Source organism: Pygocentrus nattereri, chromosome 3 (genome assembly GCF_015220715.1).
Source record: "Pygocentrus nattereri isolate fPygNat1 chromosome 3, fPygNat1.pri, whole genome shotgun sequence".
In the NCBI taxonomy this organism is placed as follows: domain Eukaryota; kingdom Metazoa; phylum Chordata; class Actinopteri; order Characiformes; family Serrasalmidae; genus Pygocentrus; species Pygocentrus nattereri.
In genome coordinates, this window is record NC_051213.1 from 6,100,770 (window position 1) to 6,118,816 (window position 18,047).

Consider the following 18,047-nt stretch of genomic DNA (forward strand, 5'->3'; position numbering starts at 1 on the left):
ATGTTATATAAACACATATGGGGATTAAATACATACTAACATAACCCACACTACTGGAACATGCAGATGTTTTCAGCAAAGTATACGTACTTAATCTTATACAGGCAGCATATTTCAGTTTTCACACTGAAATGCAAATTTAGAAATGTACACACACACACACACACACACACACACACACACACACAAACACACACACCCCTGTCCACTCCACTTACTGTATAGCTGCACTCTGTAGTTCTACAGTTACAGACTGTAGTCCATCTGTTTCTCTGATACTCTGTTACCCTGTTCTTCAGTGGTCAGGACCCCCATGGACCCTCACAGAGCAGGTACTGTTTGGGTGGTGGATCAAAATGAATTACAGGGAAATTGCAGTATTTGGGTTCTCTAATTACATCCCGAATTATTAACAGTGTTTTAAGCGGATAATAACATGACTGCAAACTGCCTGTAGATGAGTTAAACCAATCAGAAGCAGCCAAACCATATACAACCCCAACTACCTGGCAGTCTGGCATAGTACACCTAGCATTCAAGCAGCAAGGCAGAAAAGTGGGCATTCCGATAATCTTGGCCAAAACAACCGGCCTGGACCCTAATCTGAAAAAGATACAGTAGGAACCGTAGCACAAAAGCCCCAAACAGTAGCAACTGAAGCGCAAATAGGAGCTGAATTCTCTGACGGCTGAGGGGAAGAAGTGGTTTGTTTTGGGAATCCCAGGCGCAAACAATCCATTAACGTTCCTGCAGAACCAACATCAGACCAGGAACCCTTTTCATCAGAGCTGCCCTGGCATAAAGAGAGACCAGAGGCCTCAGCTGGTCACAGAAAAACTGTGTGGGGTGGGGGTGGGGGGGGGGGGGGGGGGGCGGTGGGGGGTTGTTGGGTAGGGGGTGTTTCATAATGACCAGGAGCAGCTGGTCCTTAATTACCCTCCACAGCTACTGTGAGCTTATGGCAGGGGAGGGGCGAAAGAGGAAAAAAAGAGAAAGAGACAGACTGAAGGCTCTAGAGGGAAAGTACCAGAAGGGGCGGGGGGGCGGGGACAAGAGGCAGAGTACAATCAGCCCACAGCGAGAGAAGCATGTGATGAACCACAGGGACGGCAGCGCACGTACAGCCCGGGTACTAAAAAGTTTTAAACGGCATCTTTCGTTGACTTTCCAAGTGAAAATTGCAACCTGTATGATAGTTCAGGAATATTTTAAATTCCAGGCTTATTTTTTTTCCATTATGTTAAATATAAACAGATTATTTACACAGATCCACCTAATCAGCCTGGGGCAGTTCAGCTCCACCCACTCACACTGAAGTTATAGGGAGTGTTTCAGCCTGAACTGCTTTTGAATGAGGTACAATACAGGGCAGCCAATCAGAACAGAGCTCATCTACATAGCCTGGAGCAGTTCAGCTCCGCCCACTCACATTGAAGTTATAAGGAAAGTTTCAGCCTGGACTGCTTTTAAATGAGATACAATAGAGTGTTTCAGCCTGGAGATCATTTACAGAGATCATGTGTAAAATACGTGCGTAAAATAACATTAATATTATAAATGGATTTCTGGGAGGAAAATACAATGCAAGAAAAATGTACGTGTCTTTTTAAAAGACAGCTGTCTGACTAAAGTGACGACGCGACAATTCTTTGATGCTTTGGTTTGAGTAAAGAGTGACATGCACTGTTCGCAGCTCGAACAATCAAATAATCTCTCTGTAGGTCAACTGGTGGCATGTTAAGGAGTCACTGGTGTGCAAGTTCATCTGGTATACTGGCTAAAATTCTTCCTCAGCCATAAGTTACGTTGTGTCATAACTGTTATACTGATATGCTATAAATAAGCACAGATAATGTGACGCACAGACAGTGCGACAGTGCTTCAGTGCTGAAGCCATCCCCTTTAGCTGAGTGGCAGAATCAGGGATGTTTCAGTCACCACCTGAGGAGCCATCTGACGTTGGGGTCGTATGAGTGTGGAAAGCCGTGGACCAGCAGGTACTGAAGGATGAATAGGCAATATTTTTCCAAATACTGGACGTGTCTGATGGTCGGAGGTCCTTAAATTGAACAAAGCTGAAGTCGGCATCTTATGAGAATTCCCCCTCCACCTTAAACGGTGCAGCAGTTTCCTTCAGGCACCCGTACAGACATGCTACCAGCTGCTCAATTTAAGGCGGGAGAGAAAATTCTAAGAAAAAGCTGTCGAACTTCAGGTTTGCAGAAATTGAGATGTTAATTTTTGCCAGGCCTCTGGGGCAAGTGTTAGAAAGTAATATTGACGTTTGTTTATCTGTGTTGTTTTTAATATTTTGCACAAACTAAAACTTCATATCTATTTTGGATGCTTAAAACTTGCAATTATTAAAAACTGAAGGAACACACAAAAACAATGACACTCCAAGAATCGGATCAAAAATGGGGGGGGGGGGGGTCATTAAAAAATATCCATCTATCCACCCTCATCCTTCAATACATACATTACACATACCTTAATAGTACTAATATTAAGTCAAATACACCCAAAACAAAGAGATGAAATCACTGTTCCCAGCAATAACCACTATGACCTGACCAGACTGGAGCAATCACAGTTGTCTAATACAATCACAGCTGCACATTATAAACGAGTGTTAAGCTGAATGTTGACTGTCTCATTGGGATGTTCACCATTTGCTTGAAAACATGAATATTTGAACTAGCAAAAGTGGTTAAAATTCCCATCTGTATTCCTCACACCAGCCCTGTGTCCCGAAAGCTTTAACCGCAGAGAGCCTGGCCTGTATTTTCTCTGACGTAAAGCTGCTGCTGGAGGCCTCCAGGGAGAGATCGATCCATACAGCCTCATCAAAGGCAGGAAGGCAATTAAACACGCGGGCCTCGCAACGCCGGACCAGCCACAGCTCAGCTCAGGCACTGAATAAAACGTCTAAGCTGAAGAACATTATACAGTGGAGGACAGTAACTGAGTAACTGAGTAACTGAGTAAATGTAATTAGTTTCTGTACTTTAGTATTTTTGGTGTATCTGTACTGAAGTTTCTCCACTTTCTCCTTTCACTCCACTACATTTCAGAGTCTAATATCCGACTTTTTCCTCCTACATTTTGAGAAATCTGTCGTTCCTTTTGGTTTCTGTGTGTATAAAAACGTAACATGTCAAAACGAAAGAAGCGCAAAGCCAGAGCACCAATCAGGGCCCAGCGGTCACTTTGTTTAGAGCTGGTTTTGACCTGTTGGTCATACCGACCCAGTGCAGCACGCGGTTCAACGTCAGCGCAGCAGCGTAAAACTTTGGGAGAGTCTGTTCAACATAAATGATGAACTAACCTAACTTTGTGTAAATAGAGCTCAATATAGAAATATGTCCACATATGCAGTCGAGACTGACGCGGCTTTTTTCTGAATTTCTACAAACACCATTTCATTTTATAGTAAATGAGTTTGGGCTGGTTTATGTTTATGAACAGACGCCTACAGATCAACATAGTAAAGGAGCTCATCTGTGATCCTGAGTTTAAAGCCAGTTTTTATTCAACTTAAACTTGGAACTAAGTTGTAAATAAATCTGAAACTGAAACTTTGCTTGTGTGTAAAAAGTGATTTCAGAGCCACTCGGTTCTCCCTGATGGAAACTGTTTACCTTCAGTGTTTTGTGCTTCTGATCATTTTAATAGACGTCAGCGTCACTAATTAATGACGTTCTATTAAAAGACTGGTTTACCAAGAGAGACGCTGGAGGACTTTCACCTGAAATGAGTTCATGAAGCCAGTCTGGTTATAAAAATGATAACAGGACATCAGAGCCAGAATTCCTCTTTTAGTACTTTTACTTTATACTTAAGTACATTTGAAGGTAAATACTTTAGTACTTTTACTCAAGTGGAGGTCTAAAGGGAGGAACTTCTACTTTTACTGGAGGAATATTTTACCTTGGGCGTCTCTACTTTAACTCGAGTACCTGGTTTATGTACTTCGTCCACCTCTGTACAAATTCAACCTAGATATACAGCAAGTTAATGACCTACCAAATCAAATAATTTCAGTCATGTTAGTGAATATTACAGCAAAATCAGGCCACGTTGGGAAGAGAATTAGCAAATAAAGGTGTCTAAAAACAGGCACACTGCATGTAGTGTTGTATGCATTTGTTGGAGACCCCTGCTAGTTACAGTTTAACTTCCCAAAGACGATGTGGTGGTGGTGGGGGGGTGTTTGGGGGGGGCAGTGGCCTCAAGTGACCCCAGCACCAACAGAACAAAACAGGCAGAAATACCTACACCTGCCACCTTTACAGCCAGATTTACAGAAAAATACGCTCGGGCTAAAAATTCCTTCACGGGTCTCCAAGGCTGTTCATTAATTCCTCCAACGCCTGGACAGAGATAATGAATCTCAGGCCTTTATGTGGCCGAGCGAAGGCCAGACCAGGCTGTTTTAAATCACGTTAAGGGCAGCAGATTAAGGAGAAGCAGCGAGGCAGAGGCCTGGTGGAAACGCTGACTGAACCAGCCACTCCATCAGCCAAAGTAATGTCATAATTAAAATGGAGCAGTTTTCGAAAAAGACTGTGTTAATGCGAATGCTGTCACACACTGTGCTCAGCCCTCCTCGGCCGTGAGGACCGAAGGCACCGCGGATGATAAACTGCCTCCACTAGAAGCCACAATCATACGCAGCAACACCAAAAGCATGGTGGGGTTTTATACTCGGAATTCCTCACTCACTCAACAGACAGAAGAGAAGATGTTTCTGATTTAAACTGGACGAAATGGTGCTGTGTGGTCAGTTGCTCCGAGGCGTGGACTCCGTATAAAAGATCATTAGTAAATATAAATCAAGTCTACAAAATTACATTGACCAGAGGAGGACGGGCCCCCCGCCCCCGGTGATCCTTGGTTCCTCCCAAGGTTTCTTCCTCAGCTCTGAGGGAGGTTCTCCTTACCACTGGCGCCCCTGGCACCCCTGGGGCTCGTTCACCTGGGGGTTTTACACTCATGTGAAAACTTCATCTTTTCGGGAATTCTGTGAAGCTGCTCCTGTTACAACATCAGTGCCAAACAACGACTCTAGATTTCCAAGGGTTAAAAAAAAAAATCCCTGTGATTTTAACAGATTTTTGGTAGAGGTGACAGTTTTCTTGTCAGGTACAAATATAGACAGTGAAACTTTGAGAATCAGCCAATTCCAAATCAATAAATCAATATTTTTTTTTTATTTGCCATGATACCAAGTATTCCATTCAGATACTGATTTCTACTGAAATGCACCACAGAGTGCCACAGGAAGTCATTCTCACCTGTGGCTATCAAACTCTATAACGCAAGGTGTGATACAATACTCAATAATTGCACAGATAATAATAATGATAATAATAATAATAATAATAATGTAATTTTTTTTTATTATGTGTGCAATAACTCAGTTGCGCAATAACTTGAACTGCTTCACACATTTATCACAGCCACTGCCACTTTAAACGTGTACATACCGCAAATTCCTCCCTTTTGTTTTAAATTATTAAAGTGTTTATTTTACATAATCCTTCCAACATTCTTTTGCAACTGTAATGACTGCAGTTTCCCTCTGGGATCAGTAAGGTAGTCTGAATCTGGTACTCCTAAAACCTTAAGTGTGGGACTACACGTCTTTTCTACGGACAGATACCAAACGAAACCCTGAGTATCGGCTGATAACGATACAATATTTTTAATTTGCTGTTTTCTTTTCCGATACTGAGACTAATGATGAGACCTTGCGTCTGAACTGATACGGCCATTTTTCTGGGGCCTGATTCCACTTTCCTTTTCTGATACCAACACCAAAAACAAAACCTTTAGTATTAGCAGGTAAAGTATATCACTGTGGACCACGTTTTCTTTTCCCATAGCTATAATGCGTGGTTGGTTAGTGTAGTGGGTAACACCTCTGCCTTCTACGCTGTAGACTGGGGTTCAATCCCCCACCTGGGTAAACACCCTACACTATACCAATAAGAGTCCTTGGGCAAGACTCCCAACACCACCTTGGCCTCCCTGTGTAAAATGATCAAATTGTAAGTCGCTCTGGATCAGAGCGTCAGCCAAATGCCGTAAATGTAATGCTGGTATTGAAGCCTTGAGTATCAGCCAGCCAATAATAAACCAATATTTTTTCTTTATGATACAAATATCAATAATAAGGCCTTCAGTCTGGGTCAATATGGTCCTGCTTTCCATGGAAACCTTGAGTATCAGCCAATGACAAAATATTTTTCCTTTGTTACAGTGACTTTTTCTTTATGATACAAACACTAATGAAGTCTGGAGTATAGCCTGATTTTTTCTGCGGACGAAAACCGTCAGCCAAACACTGAGTATCGGTCAGCCACCATACAACACTTCTTTATTTGGCAAGACCAAACAAACCTTGTGCAATAATCCAATAACGATAAAACACGCTCACCTTTCGCACGATAGCAACAAAACGAAACCTTGAGCACGGACTGACAAAACGCCTTTTCTCCTTTGGACCAACACCGATATTGAACCTTCATTATCGGCCAAAACCAATAGTGATATTTTAGATGTAGCTTGTAACCCACTTTCTTACTCGTTCACTCACTCGCTCACTCTTAGCAGGCTAAGATTATCCACAAGGGGCGCCATTAGTCAAGTCATAGTCAACTGGCTTTTATTGTCATTCCATCTATGTACAAGTACACAGCGGAGTGAAATCACGTTCCTCCAGGAGCAACAAGGAACAACAAGGAACAACAATAAAGTGCAAATGTGCAGACTTGGGCCCAATCCCACTTCTTATTCTCACCCCTACCCCTTGTTTTCGAGTGTAACCCTCCCCCTTGAAACTGTGGTTGAAATCTTCCCTCTGTGAAATGGGACAAGCCTTCAAGAACCGGACACGTCATCAGTTGTCGTCAGCGACTTTTACATCAACAGACGAGACGAGGTTTTCTGGACATTTCCAACACGCCGCCTCCAGCTGGTGATCTCACTTGTGTGTCATGTGACAGGACAGGTGAATCATATTTAAAATAGTCTGAAAAATAATCAGGACGTGTTTTCCTGGTTTGTCTACAGACTACAGCAATAACGGTACATCACACTGACATTTGCCGTCCATCTGAAGGAGACTGAAAAGCCCCGGCGCTCCGATTCATTCACAACTTCAGTTTTACGCATCAATCAATCAAACGAGTCGCCGAATAAAAAATAGCACAAACAAAAAACTCCATCACTTCATTAACAGCTACGAGCGCTGCTCTGCAGACGACCCTGCCGGCCTGCAGTGACCGCAGAGGAGGGGAAAGTTCAGCTCCTCACTGCTTAAATACATTTAGGGCATCATCCGCCTTCAAAGAGGGGGGCAATTATTTATTATCACTGTTAGTGGTTCTTACAGTATTTATATTACAATTTGTCAGAGAAATACATCTGTGTGCCTCTTCGGTCACTTGTGCAGCCGTATGGCCGACGATTCGCAGGGCATTCCGGGAATTTTCTCATAACGCTCCATTTGTAGTGCAGCCTCTGAAAAATCTCCGTTTGAAGGGCCAAATAGCCCCAACACTTCACCCCACCCCTCCATCTCAACAACAACCGGGACACCCCTACCCCTAGACGAGAACATGCATAACGGAGGGGTCGGGCGAAGTGTTGGGGGCAAGGGGTGAAATGGGAATTGGGCCATAGTGTGCAAACAAAAAATGAAGGTAGGCAATATAATAATTACGATAAATAAAACAGACATTAGACACAAACAGACAGGACAGTGCAGCACTGACACAACACACATTGCTGGACATGAGGTGGAACAGACAAACAGCTCGACGCTTCCACGTCTAACGGATGATACATCACAACAAGACAAAGTTCAATCTGTATTCAATCAGGTACATTAGAGCTGTTGTGTACTCTTACTGCTTCCACCCATCCTAAACCCACCCCCATAAGCGTATGACACCCCCTGGAGCCACACCATAAGAGGATCACATATTCACACACTCCAGTATTGCCACTTCTGAGGGGTTAATCCGAACGTGCTGCTTATTCATCCTCGCCTATGTTAGACTCTTACGCCGAGCAGCCGGCAGGCTCTCGCTCATGACGTAACGATCCACGCTGCGGTGGGAGGGTGAAGATCTCTCTTAGAAGTGGCATGAAACCCACTGGCTGAGATGGAGCGCTGACTGGAACAGGCAATGGAGTGACGCCATTAAGATTACATAAACTCTTCACTTGCCAAATTAAATCAAATTAATCTCGACGGTTAAATCCGCTGATCCTCCGGAGTCTCTGCAGCATTCAGAAGCTAAAACGGTGAAGATGAACAGAGTCGTTCAGAGCGGTGTGGTGTGAAATGCTCCGTTCTAGAGAAATATACAGAGTCGGGCCTGTTTACAGTGGCGGTGATGGGAACCAGACGTCCGAAGGGTTTAATGCCTTCTAGAGAAATATACAGAGTCGGGCCTGTTCACAGTGGCGGTGATGGGAACCAGACGTCCGAAGGGTTTAATGCCTTCTAGAGAAATATACAGAGTCAGGCCTGTTCACAGTGGCGGTGATGGGAACCAGACGTCCGAAGGGTTTAATGCCTTCTAGAGCAATATACAGAGTCAGGCCTGTTCACAGTGGCGGTGATGGGAACCAGACGTCCGAAGGGTTTAATGCCTTCTAGAGCAATATACAGAGTCAGGCCTGTTCACAGTGGCGGTGATGGGAACCAGACGTCCGAAGGGTTTAATGCCTTCTAGAGCAATATACAGAGTCAGGCCTGTTCACAGTGGCGGTGATGGGAACCAGACGTCCGAAGGGTTTAATGCCTTCTAGAGAAATATACAGAGTCAGGCCTGTTCACAGTGGCGGTGATGGGAACCAGACGTCTGAAGGGTTTAATGCCTTCTAGAGAAATATACAGAGTCGGGCCTGTTCACAGTGGCGGTGATGGGAACCAAACGTCCGAAGGGTTTAATGCCTTCTAGAGAAATATACAGAGTCGGACCTGTTCACAGTGGCGGTGATGGGAACCAGACGTCCGAAGGGTTTAATGCCTTCTAGAGAAATATACAGAGTCGGGCCTGTTCACAGTGGCGGTGATGGGAACCAGACGTCTGAAGGGTTTAATGCCTTCTAGAGAAATATACAGAGTCGGGCCTGTTCACAGTGACGGTGATAGGAACCAGACGTCTGAAGGGTTTAATGCCTTCTAGAGAAATATTTTTGGCATTTCTTTTAACGTATGTATGGTGGAGCGTATTTGCAGGACATCATAAGGCAAAAATAATCCTGAAAAATCCTGATACTTGTCACATTTACCACTATTTTAAAATGATCAGCATTGAATATTAAAGTCGAGGCACTTCTGTAGTAAACAAAATGGCTTTGGTTTCTAGCATGAAGAAATCAGGGTAACACATTACTGTAGGGTGCTGTTCATAAGGCTACATAACACCTACATAAGGTTGTCATTACAACTGCCATAACCCTATATATAGCTGTTTATAAATGCATGTTCCAATAAGCATCATTCAATTTTGAGCAAAGTCAGCTCAAGTAGCCTTCATGACAGACGTGTCTGTTGGAATAAGCGTTTATAAACAGTTACGTAGGTTTATGTCAGTTGTAATGACCTATGAACAGCACCCTACAGTAAAGTGTTACCGAAATCGGTCTGAGAATAAACCATTTCCGATCAAGCTACTCAAAGACTTCATTTCCACCTCAGTGACTGAATTTATGCGGAAAATGAAAAATGTAGAATTCAGTGATTAAAAGAAGAAAAAAAAAATCAGAACTGGTCGAAACCACAAGAGCTCAAACAGTAAAAACCTCCGTAGTGAACTCAGTCACCCCTGGCTTTGAAGACAAACCGCAGAGGGTTCCACTGCCCTGCACACGTCCACACACCTGCCAAAAATAAAGTATTCCAAACGACGTTACAGCAGGATATCAACGCGGAGCTTGTAGCTCTGTATAGTCGTGTGTGCACAGGCCGCACTGAAGAGGGGTCACAAGGCAGACGAAGCTGGCCAATATCACACGCATTCCAATCGTACTATCAATCATGTGACAGGATTCCCAGACACGCATCTCCAGTGAATAACAGGAGAGGCTGAGCCGGCATTCTCAGCTGTACTGTTCCTGATAATGCAGGAATGTACACCGATCAGGCCCAACATCATGACCACCTCCTTGTTTCTACGCTCACTGTCCACTTTATCAGCTCCACTTACTGTATAGCTGCACTCTGTAGTTCTACAGTTACAGACTGTAGTCCATCTGTTTCTCTGATACTCTGTTACCCTGTTCTTCAGCGGTCAGGACCCCCATGGACCCTCACAGAGCAGGTACTGTTTGGGTGGTGGTGTGTTAGTGCGTGTAGCGCTGGTACGAGTGGATCAGACACAGCAGTGCTGCTGGAGGTTTTAAACACCTCTGTGTCGCTGCTGGACTGAGAATAGTCCACCAACCAAAAATATCCAGCCAACAACTTCCAGTGGGCAGCGTCCTGTGACCACTGATGAAGGACTAGAGGACGACCAACTGACTGTCGTCTCTGACTTTACATCTACGAGGTGGACTGACAAGGTAGGAGTGTCTAATAGAGTGGACAGTGAGTGGACACAGTGGTTAAAAACTCCAGCAGCACTGCTGTGTCTGATCCACTCGCACCAGCGCAACACACACTAACACACTGTCGGTGTGTGTTGTTAGTGCTCATTTTACACTAGTAAAAATAAACTGAGAGCTCAATCTGAACACAAACATCAACCGCGCCCAGCGATGGAACATTCATTTCTACTACTATTCCCTTCTCAGACGATTTTACGATACAAGTCATGTGCAAGCAAGACAATATCATGGAAATCGGAGATTTTTTCCGGTAATAGTCAAAATTACACAGCCGTTCCTAACAGCCTTCCTGAAATTCTTCCGTTTTAGAATACAAACGTTGTGCTGTCTCCTTTCTAGAATTAATTATATAGAAATGCGCACATTTTTGAAAATTCTTAAAACAAAACGCCATAAAACCAAACTGCACCAACAAAACCGCCTTGTTTACGCACTTCTGTTCCCTTCGGAGGGGCCACATCACTGAAAACCTCATTTTACACAGAAGAGTTTAATGGAGCACGTAAAACACTAGAAGTCTGAAAATGCACCCTTCACTCACCGGTCTGTACAACCCAACTACACTAACTTAACTGCTAAAAAAGCCCATTTTTAATCTACTGCCTTTGTGATGTCACAAACATCAAAACGTGTGCATATTACTACTTACCTGGGCCTATAGCACTTTAGTCCCGCCCATTAAAGCTGAAGTTATAAGGACTGTTTCAGTACTGTACTGTTTTCTGAATGAGGCACAGTACAGGGGCTGTTTAAATCTAAAGGGGTAAACGGAGGTTGAAAAACAGCCACGATGCCATGAATTATGACTGTTTCAGGTACAAAAACACACAAACACGAACGTGAAGGAAGAAGGATAATACGAAGGGTCTGGCCTTAGGGAACTGGCCCTGTGACCAGAAGGTCGCCGGTTTGATCCCCAGCGCCGACAGTCCATGACTGAGGTGTCCTTGAGCAAGACACCTAACCCCCAACTGCTCCCCGGGCGCCGTGGATAGGGCTGCCCACCGCTCTGGGCAAGTGTGCTCACTGCCCCCTAGTGTGTGTGTATTCACTAGTGTGTATGTGGTGTTTCACTTCACAGATGGGTTAAATGCGGAGGTGGAATTTCCCCGTTTGCGGGATTTAAAAATCTATATCACTTAATATCGTCTGATAAGAATCCAAATAAAACTCTCCAACCAAAAACCCCCAAAATCTACAACATTCAGGGGGTCTTCAGGCGCTTTAACCACCCGAGTCTCTCCAGAGACCCTCCCAGACAGACCAGTGGTACAAAAGGGATCAACAATAAGCAGATTTGAAGTTGCTCACTATTCAAGCTCCATTACATTAGACCAGCACGTTATTAAACGACACTCAATCAACTGACGCTCATGCTCAATGGAACGAGCCAACAGGAACAGCTGCAGGTGCAAGTCAAACCAGCTCCTCGAGCTGACTCCAGCAGAGAGAACTCGCCCTGACCGGCGACCAAGCGCTTGGTTCGCTCTTAAGAAAGTCCAGAACGTCTTACCTCGCAAAGCGGCGATCCTGCCGCCTTCTTCACACCATCCTGGCTCGGTGAACCAGCCCAACGTGCCGCCATCATTTCATTTCAATCCACCAGGGCGAAGGTCCTTTATAGCCCACATTGAGGAGAGGAGACGAAAGAAAAACAGGGGTTGGGGTGGGTGGGGTGGGTGGGGGAGTACTAAGGAAATCCCAAAATGTGAAAGGACTTGCTCTAATCCACACCGTCTGCTCTTCTCACGTTCGTCGATCCTACAGTCCTGTAACGGAGGGGAGGACAGTTACTGACCCTTTCCAATGAGTATGAACATAATGCTGACCCAGCTGTTCAGCGGTGCCATAGAAAAGCACTGACCAACAAAATGGGACAGACACACAAGCCTAAGGTCACCATGCCTAATGCCGGTAAAACTTCTCTGGAGTGTCCAGAACTGATCATCCAACATCCGCACCTGAGCTCACTAATGCTCAATCAAATCCTCACAGCAAACGGTCCAAGATCCAGTGTAAAGCCTTGCCTGAAGGCTACATCCCTGATGGCCTTGATTCTACGACGCTGGATGAGCAGGTGCGTCTGTAGCACTGGACACATGTCATCTCAGTGCTGTCGGAACGGAACCTTGTATCTCCGTTTTTGTCATTTTCCAGTTTTGGGCATGATATGAAAATACCTGCTGGTCTTCACACTGTGTGAAAATCTCATGATGAAAGGGCCGAAAGAAACGGGCCAAAATGACTTGGAAAAAATTCCGGTTCCATTGACTTCCATGAAAAGCGGAGCATGTTTTCCGCTTCTCCTGTGAAGTCACCGCTGTGGAGATGCGAGGTTTTGTTTCAGCAACAGCGGAACGTGTGTGTATAGGAGGAGGAGAATCTGCAACACACTTACAAGAGGCACAAGCAGCACGGCTTTGTAGATCGTCGCTGTCGGAAGAAAACCTCGCATCCCCAACATGGGAGGCCTTAGAGGAGAAGCTGAAAACATACTCTCCTCGAATGGAAGTCAATGGAACCAGAATTCAAGTAAGTCTGGGCCATTTCTGCTGGACTGGACATCATAAAATGAACACAGGGACATCCCTGAAACTACCTGGCTCAAGAGCCAAAGCCAATCGGGCGGAGGAGACGGAAGCAGAAAACAAATGGGACGAGCAAAGGAGATCAGCTTTGTGCGATGTCCTACTGCCCCACAGAAGAGCCTTCAGAGCCACTGGGGAGGTGGCAGCTACAACCACCGGCTGTAGGACACTCTCACTGAGCACTCCACCTTGTTTCTACGCTCATTGTCCACTTTATCAGCTCCACTTACTGTGTAGTTCCACTCTGTAGATCTACAGTTACAGACTGTAGTCCATCTGTTTCTCTGATACTCTGTTCTTCAAGGATCAGGACCCCCATGGACCCCCACAGAGCAGGTAGTATTTGGATGGTGGGTCATTCTGAGCACTGACGCGGTGGTGGTGTGTTGTGCTGGTGCGAGTGGATCAGACACAGCGGCGCTGCTGGAGTGTTTAAACACTGTGTCCACTCACTGTCCACTCTATTGGGCACTCCTACCTCGTGGGTCCACCTTGTAGATGTGAAGTCCGAGGCGACAGCTCGTCTGCTGCTGCACGGTTCGCGCGGTCCTTCATCGGTGGTCACAGGATGTTTTTGGTTGGTGGACTATTCTCAGTCCAGGCGTTCACTGCTGTGTCTGATCCACTCGCACCAGCGCAACACACACTAATACGCCATGATGAGAGGAGAACACCTGCTGTGGGGGCCCTGACCAGTGAAGAGGAGGGTAACAAAGGCATGGACAGAAACAAGGCGAAGTACAGTCAGTAGGTGTAGAAATAAAGGGGCTCCTATGTGGTAAAACGGGCGCTGAGTGTGGATCCAGTGCAGGCTACTTTGTATTGAATGGCCTGAACAGGAGAACAGTAGAGAGGCAGTGTTCACACACCTACCTGTTACAGGCAGCCCAGCCTGAGCCCGAGGTAAAAGGCATCGTTTCAGTGTGGAAGCCAAAGCTGACGGGCTGAAAAAGCCCCAGGAACCTCAGCTGCTGCTGCCTCCTCCTCCTCCTCGTCCTCGTCGTCGTCGTCGTCCTCCTCCACCGCCTGCCTGCCCGCCTGCTGCCACTCACTCACCTACCTGTTATTATCACTAAAGCCATTTCACAGCAGCGAAACGACGGCCTCGTCCCGCACCCGCTCACCGCCCAGCTGAAACAAGACGCCGACGACGCTTACACTCCCGTCCGCTGCAGTTTTCGGGTCGGAAAAACGCGAGGAAGAGAGGAAAAAGGCAGAAAAACAGCCCCGCTCGGCGGCGGTTCAGCGTCCAGCTGGCGGCGCGGCGCTGCAGACTCTCCCTGCCTCTCTGAGTGGAGACAACGCAGGCCCCGCCCACTCCGCCTTTCCCGCGAGATCGACGACCAATGGGACGCGGCTTTCCGTCCCGGAGCTTCGCTCTCGACCAATCACCTTCGTCCTCACATACAGCCTATCACTCAGTCGGTGCGATTGTGTGTGGCGCGTGTGTTTTAACGGCTTTGTGGGGACGCAGAATGGCGGAAAACGCGAGTCGTTGTGGGGACCCGACACAAACGGCAGCTTTTATTAATAAAAGTAAAAATAAATACGTTGAATAAAAATGAGCGCGAAAAGGCAGATCTTCTTTGACGGTTAGGGTTCAGAGGAGAGCTGGGTTATGAGCCCTTTTACAAGATTATTAGACGTCTTTATTTATTTATTTGTTTATTTATTTATAACGTAAACTTCAATAAAATGTTGACCAAAGCGCTGTACAACAGATGAATTAAGCAAACAATACAATAAAAGAAAGGCAATAATAATAATAATAATAATAATAATACAGTGTATGATGTTGTATAACGCACCTTGTGTCATCTTTCCATTTTTATTAATGATAATATAGCACTTATATTTCTTCTGTGTGTACAAGGAGGCCCCCCACAACATGTGTTGCTTATGAAATAAGCAAAAAATAAACAAATTAAAGTCGAATGAAATGGCGAAATACAAATGCAAAAACAAAAATGAAATTATAAACAGATTTTTAAAACAACCTGAAAAAGCAAATCATATAAAAGTTCAAAACACGCAGGCTGAACACTTGGAAGACCGGAGAGGGAAGCAAAGCGCCTTGAGGCGAGGCTTAAAGGGCCCATATCGTGTAATGGAGAACCACACTTCACTTGCTTTATTTAACTTAAGGAGTTTAAACATCGTTGAAGTTTTAAAACACACTGGTCAGCCCACGCAGTCTATATGTTCAAGCTCAGCTGCCTGTTTCGGGATCATTGCCTCTGAGATGCTACAACAACCACCTCATTTACATCTATCCACCTATTCAGCCTACAGCACCTTAGCTCCGCCCACTCGCACTGAGGCTATAAGGAGTGTTTCAGCTCTGAGGGCTTTCTGAATGAGGTGCAATACAAGGCAGCCAATCAGAACAGAGCTCAGTCTTAAAGGCACAGTAACAAAGACAGCCTGTTTCATTCTAGGGTATAAAGAGAGGGCAGGTAAGAAAGAGTTATGACCAATTTTGCTGCATAAAATCAAACAAATCAAGGGAAAAAGTGATATGGGCCCTTTTAAAGAGTCAGTAGTGGATGCAGAGCAAATGTTAGAGGTAAATTCCACAGCTGAAGCACAACAGACGACCCAGGCACACCTGTGACCCCACAAACACGGGAATACAAACAGAAGTGTGTGCGCAGCCCGTTTCTATCACTGCTCACTGACCCGTCACTCGACGTCTTGACGAGCTCGAAGTTAATTTAATTAACTGCTGCATTTTCTTGGTGCTACAGAGCCCTGCTGGTGAAATCCTGTGTAAATAAAAATAATGTGTGGCCAAGATTTAGTAAGGCGTGGGAATGAGATGATTAAGTCATGGCTATGACTTAGTAAAGCATGGGAATGAGATCCTAATGCATGGCCACAACTTAGTAAGCAGCGATCTCGTTCCCATGCCTTACTAAATCATGGCCATGCATTGGGATCTTGTTCCCACGCGTTAATAAGGCATGGCCATGCATTATTTTTATTTATACTGGAGGTCACTAGCAGGGCTCCGTATGGGGCAGGATTGAGACCCGTTTTGTTTTGGTAGAAGAAACTGAGCATGTAAAGCCGTCCTGCAGCCGAATTCACGAAAGTGTCTTTAGAAAGTAAATCGTGTTTTTTCTTGACTTCATTCTTAAGAAAACAGTTATAAGAAATCGTTATTCTTCCAATAACATCTTAAGAATTATCATTTTTTCTTTTCTCAGCTATTTTCTTAAGAATAATTCTATGAACAAATGGCATTATTGATTCTTAAATATTTTCTTAGTCTTACAAGCAGCAGTGGACAAAGTACACAAACCATGTACTGGAGTTAAAGTAGAGACGCCCACAGTAAAATATTCCTCCAGTAAAAGTAGAAGTTCCTCCCTTTAGACCTCCACTTGAGTAAAAGTACTAAAGTATTTACCTTCAAATGTACTTAAGTATAAAGTAAAAGTACTAAAAGAGGAATTCTGGCTCTGATGTCCTGTTATCATTTTTATAACCAGACTGGCTTCATGAACTCATTTCAGGTGAAAGTCCTCCAGCGTCTCTCTTGGTAAACCAGTCTTTTAATAGAAGGTCATTAATTAGTGACGCTGACGTCTATTAAAATGATCAGAAGCACAAAACACTGAAGGTAAACAGTTTCCATCAGGGAGAACCGAGTGGCTCTGAAATCACTTTTTACACACAAGCAAAGTTTCAGTTTCAGATTTATTTACAACTTAGTTCCAAGTTTAAGTTGAATAAAAACTGGCTTTAAACTCAGGATCACAGATGAGCTCCTTTACTATGTTGATCTGTAGGCGTCTGTTCATAAACATAAACCAGCCCAAACTCATTTACTATAAAATGAAATGGTGTTTGTAGAAATTCAGAAAAAAGCCGCGTCAGTCTCGACTGCATATGTGGACATATTTCTATATTGAGCTCTATTTACACAAAGTTAGGTTAGTTCATCATTTATGTTGAACAGACTCTCCCAAAGTTTTACGCTGCTGCGCTGACGTTGAACCGCGTGCTGCACTGGGTCGGTATGACCAACAGGTCAAAACCAGCTCTAAACAAAGTGACCGCTGGGCCCTGATTGGTGCTCTGGCTTTGCGCTTCTTTCGTTTTGACCTGTTACGTTTTTATACACACAGAAACCAAAAGGAACGACAGATTTCTCAAAATGTAGGAGGAAAAAGTCGGATATTAGACTCTGAAATGTAGTGGAGTGAAAGGAGAAAGTCCAGAATAGAGAAACTTCAGTACAGATACACCAAAAAATACTAAAGTACAGAAACTAATTACATTTACTCAGTTACTCAGTTACTGTCCACCACTGCTTACAATAGCCTCACACTTGTAGCCTCAACTTTCTTGTGGATCAAATCAAGCGCCCTGGCCTAAAAGAATGAGCACCATTTACAGTAAACCTCAGATATGAAGCTCACACAGGCTCTCGGGTCCGAGTTCGGGTCCCCTGCGCTCCACATTTGCGCAGTTCGTTAGTTACAAAACCAAAAAAAGCAAACTTCAGACGCCGAGTCACGTCTTGGCCGATCGACTACCTCTTCAGTAAGAGAAGAAACGGCTTCTCTGTGATTGTTGAGCTATTCCTGTGAGGCGTGCCGTGCGGGGTCAGTCAGGGCCTGGGTGGGAACGGCGAACTCCAGCCATGCTGGCTCTCCACAGGCTTTTCTATACATGAAACTCACAAAAACCATTTGGACACTTGTGGAAACCACCAAGTAATGGTGTGTAATTGATCTCCAAACATCTCAATGTTCCTCCGTAGCCGCCAGAGTGCTATCTAACTCCATTATTGTGACAGACAGGACGTGGATGCCGCACGGA

At 44.8% G+C, this 18,047-nt stretch overlaps 1 protein-coding gene across 1 annotated transcript in view; it reads right to left on the bottom strand.

The window, feature by feature from the left end:
• LOC108432080 (rho GTPase-activating protein 21) overlaps window positions 1-14,475 on the bottom strand; it is a 218,291-nt gene extending 203,816 nt beyond the window's left edge. Inside the window, exons 1-3 of the mRNA XM_017705689.2 lie at window positions 14,091-14,475; window positions 12,364-12,398; window positions 12,143-12,245 (exon numbers count right to left, since the gene is read on the bottom strand). Of these exons, the coding sequence (XP_017561178.1) occupies window positions 12,143-12,217 (75 nt within the window). The 5' untranslated portion in view covers window positions 12,218-12,245; window positions 12,364-12,398; window positions 14,091-14,475. The remainder of the gene's footprint in view (window positions 1-12,142; window positions 12,246-12,363; window positions 12,399-14,090) is intronic.
• Between the last annotated feature and the right edge of the window lie 3,572 nt (window positions 14,476-18,047).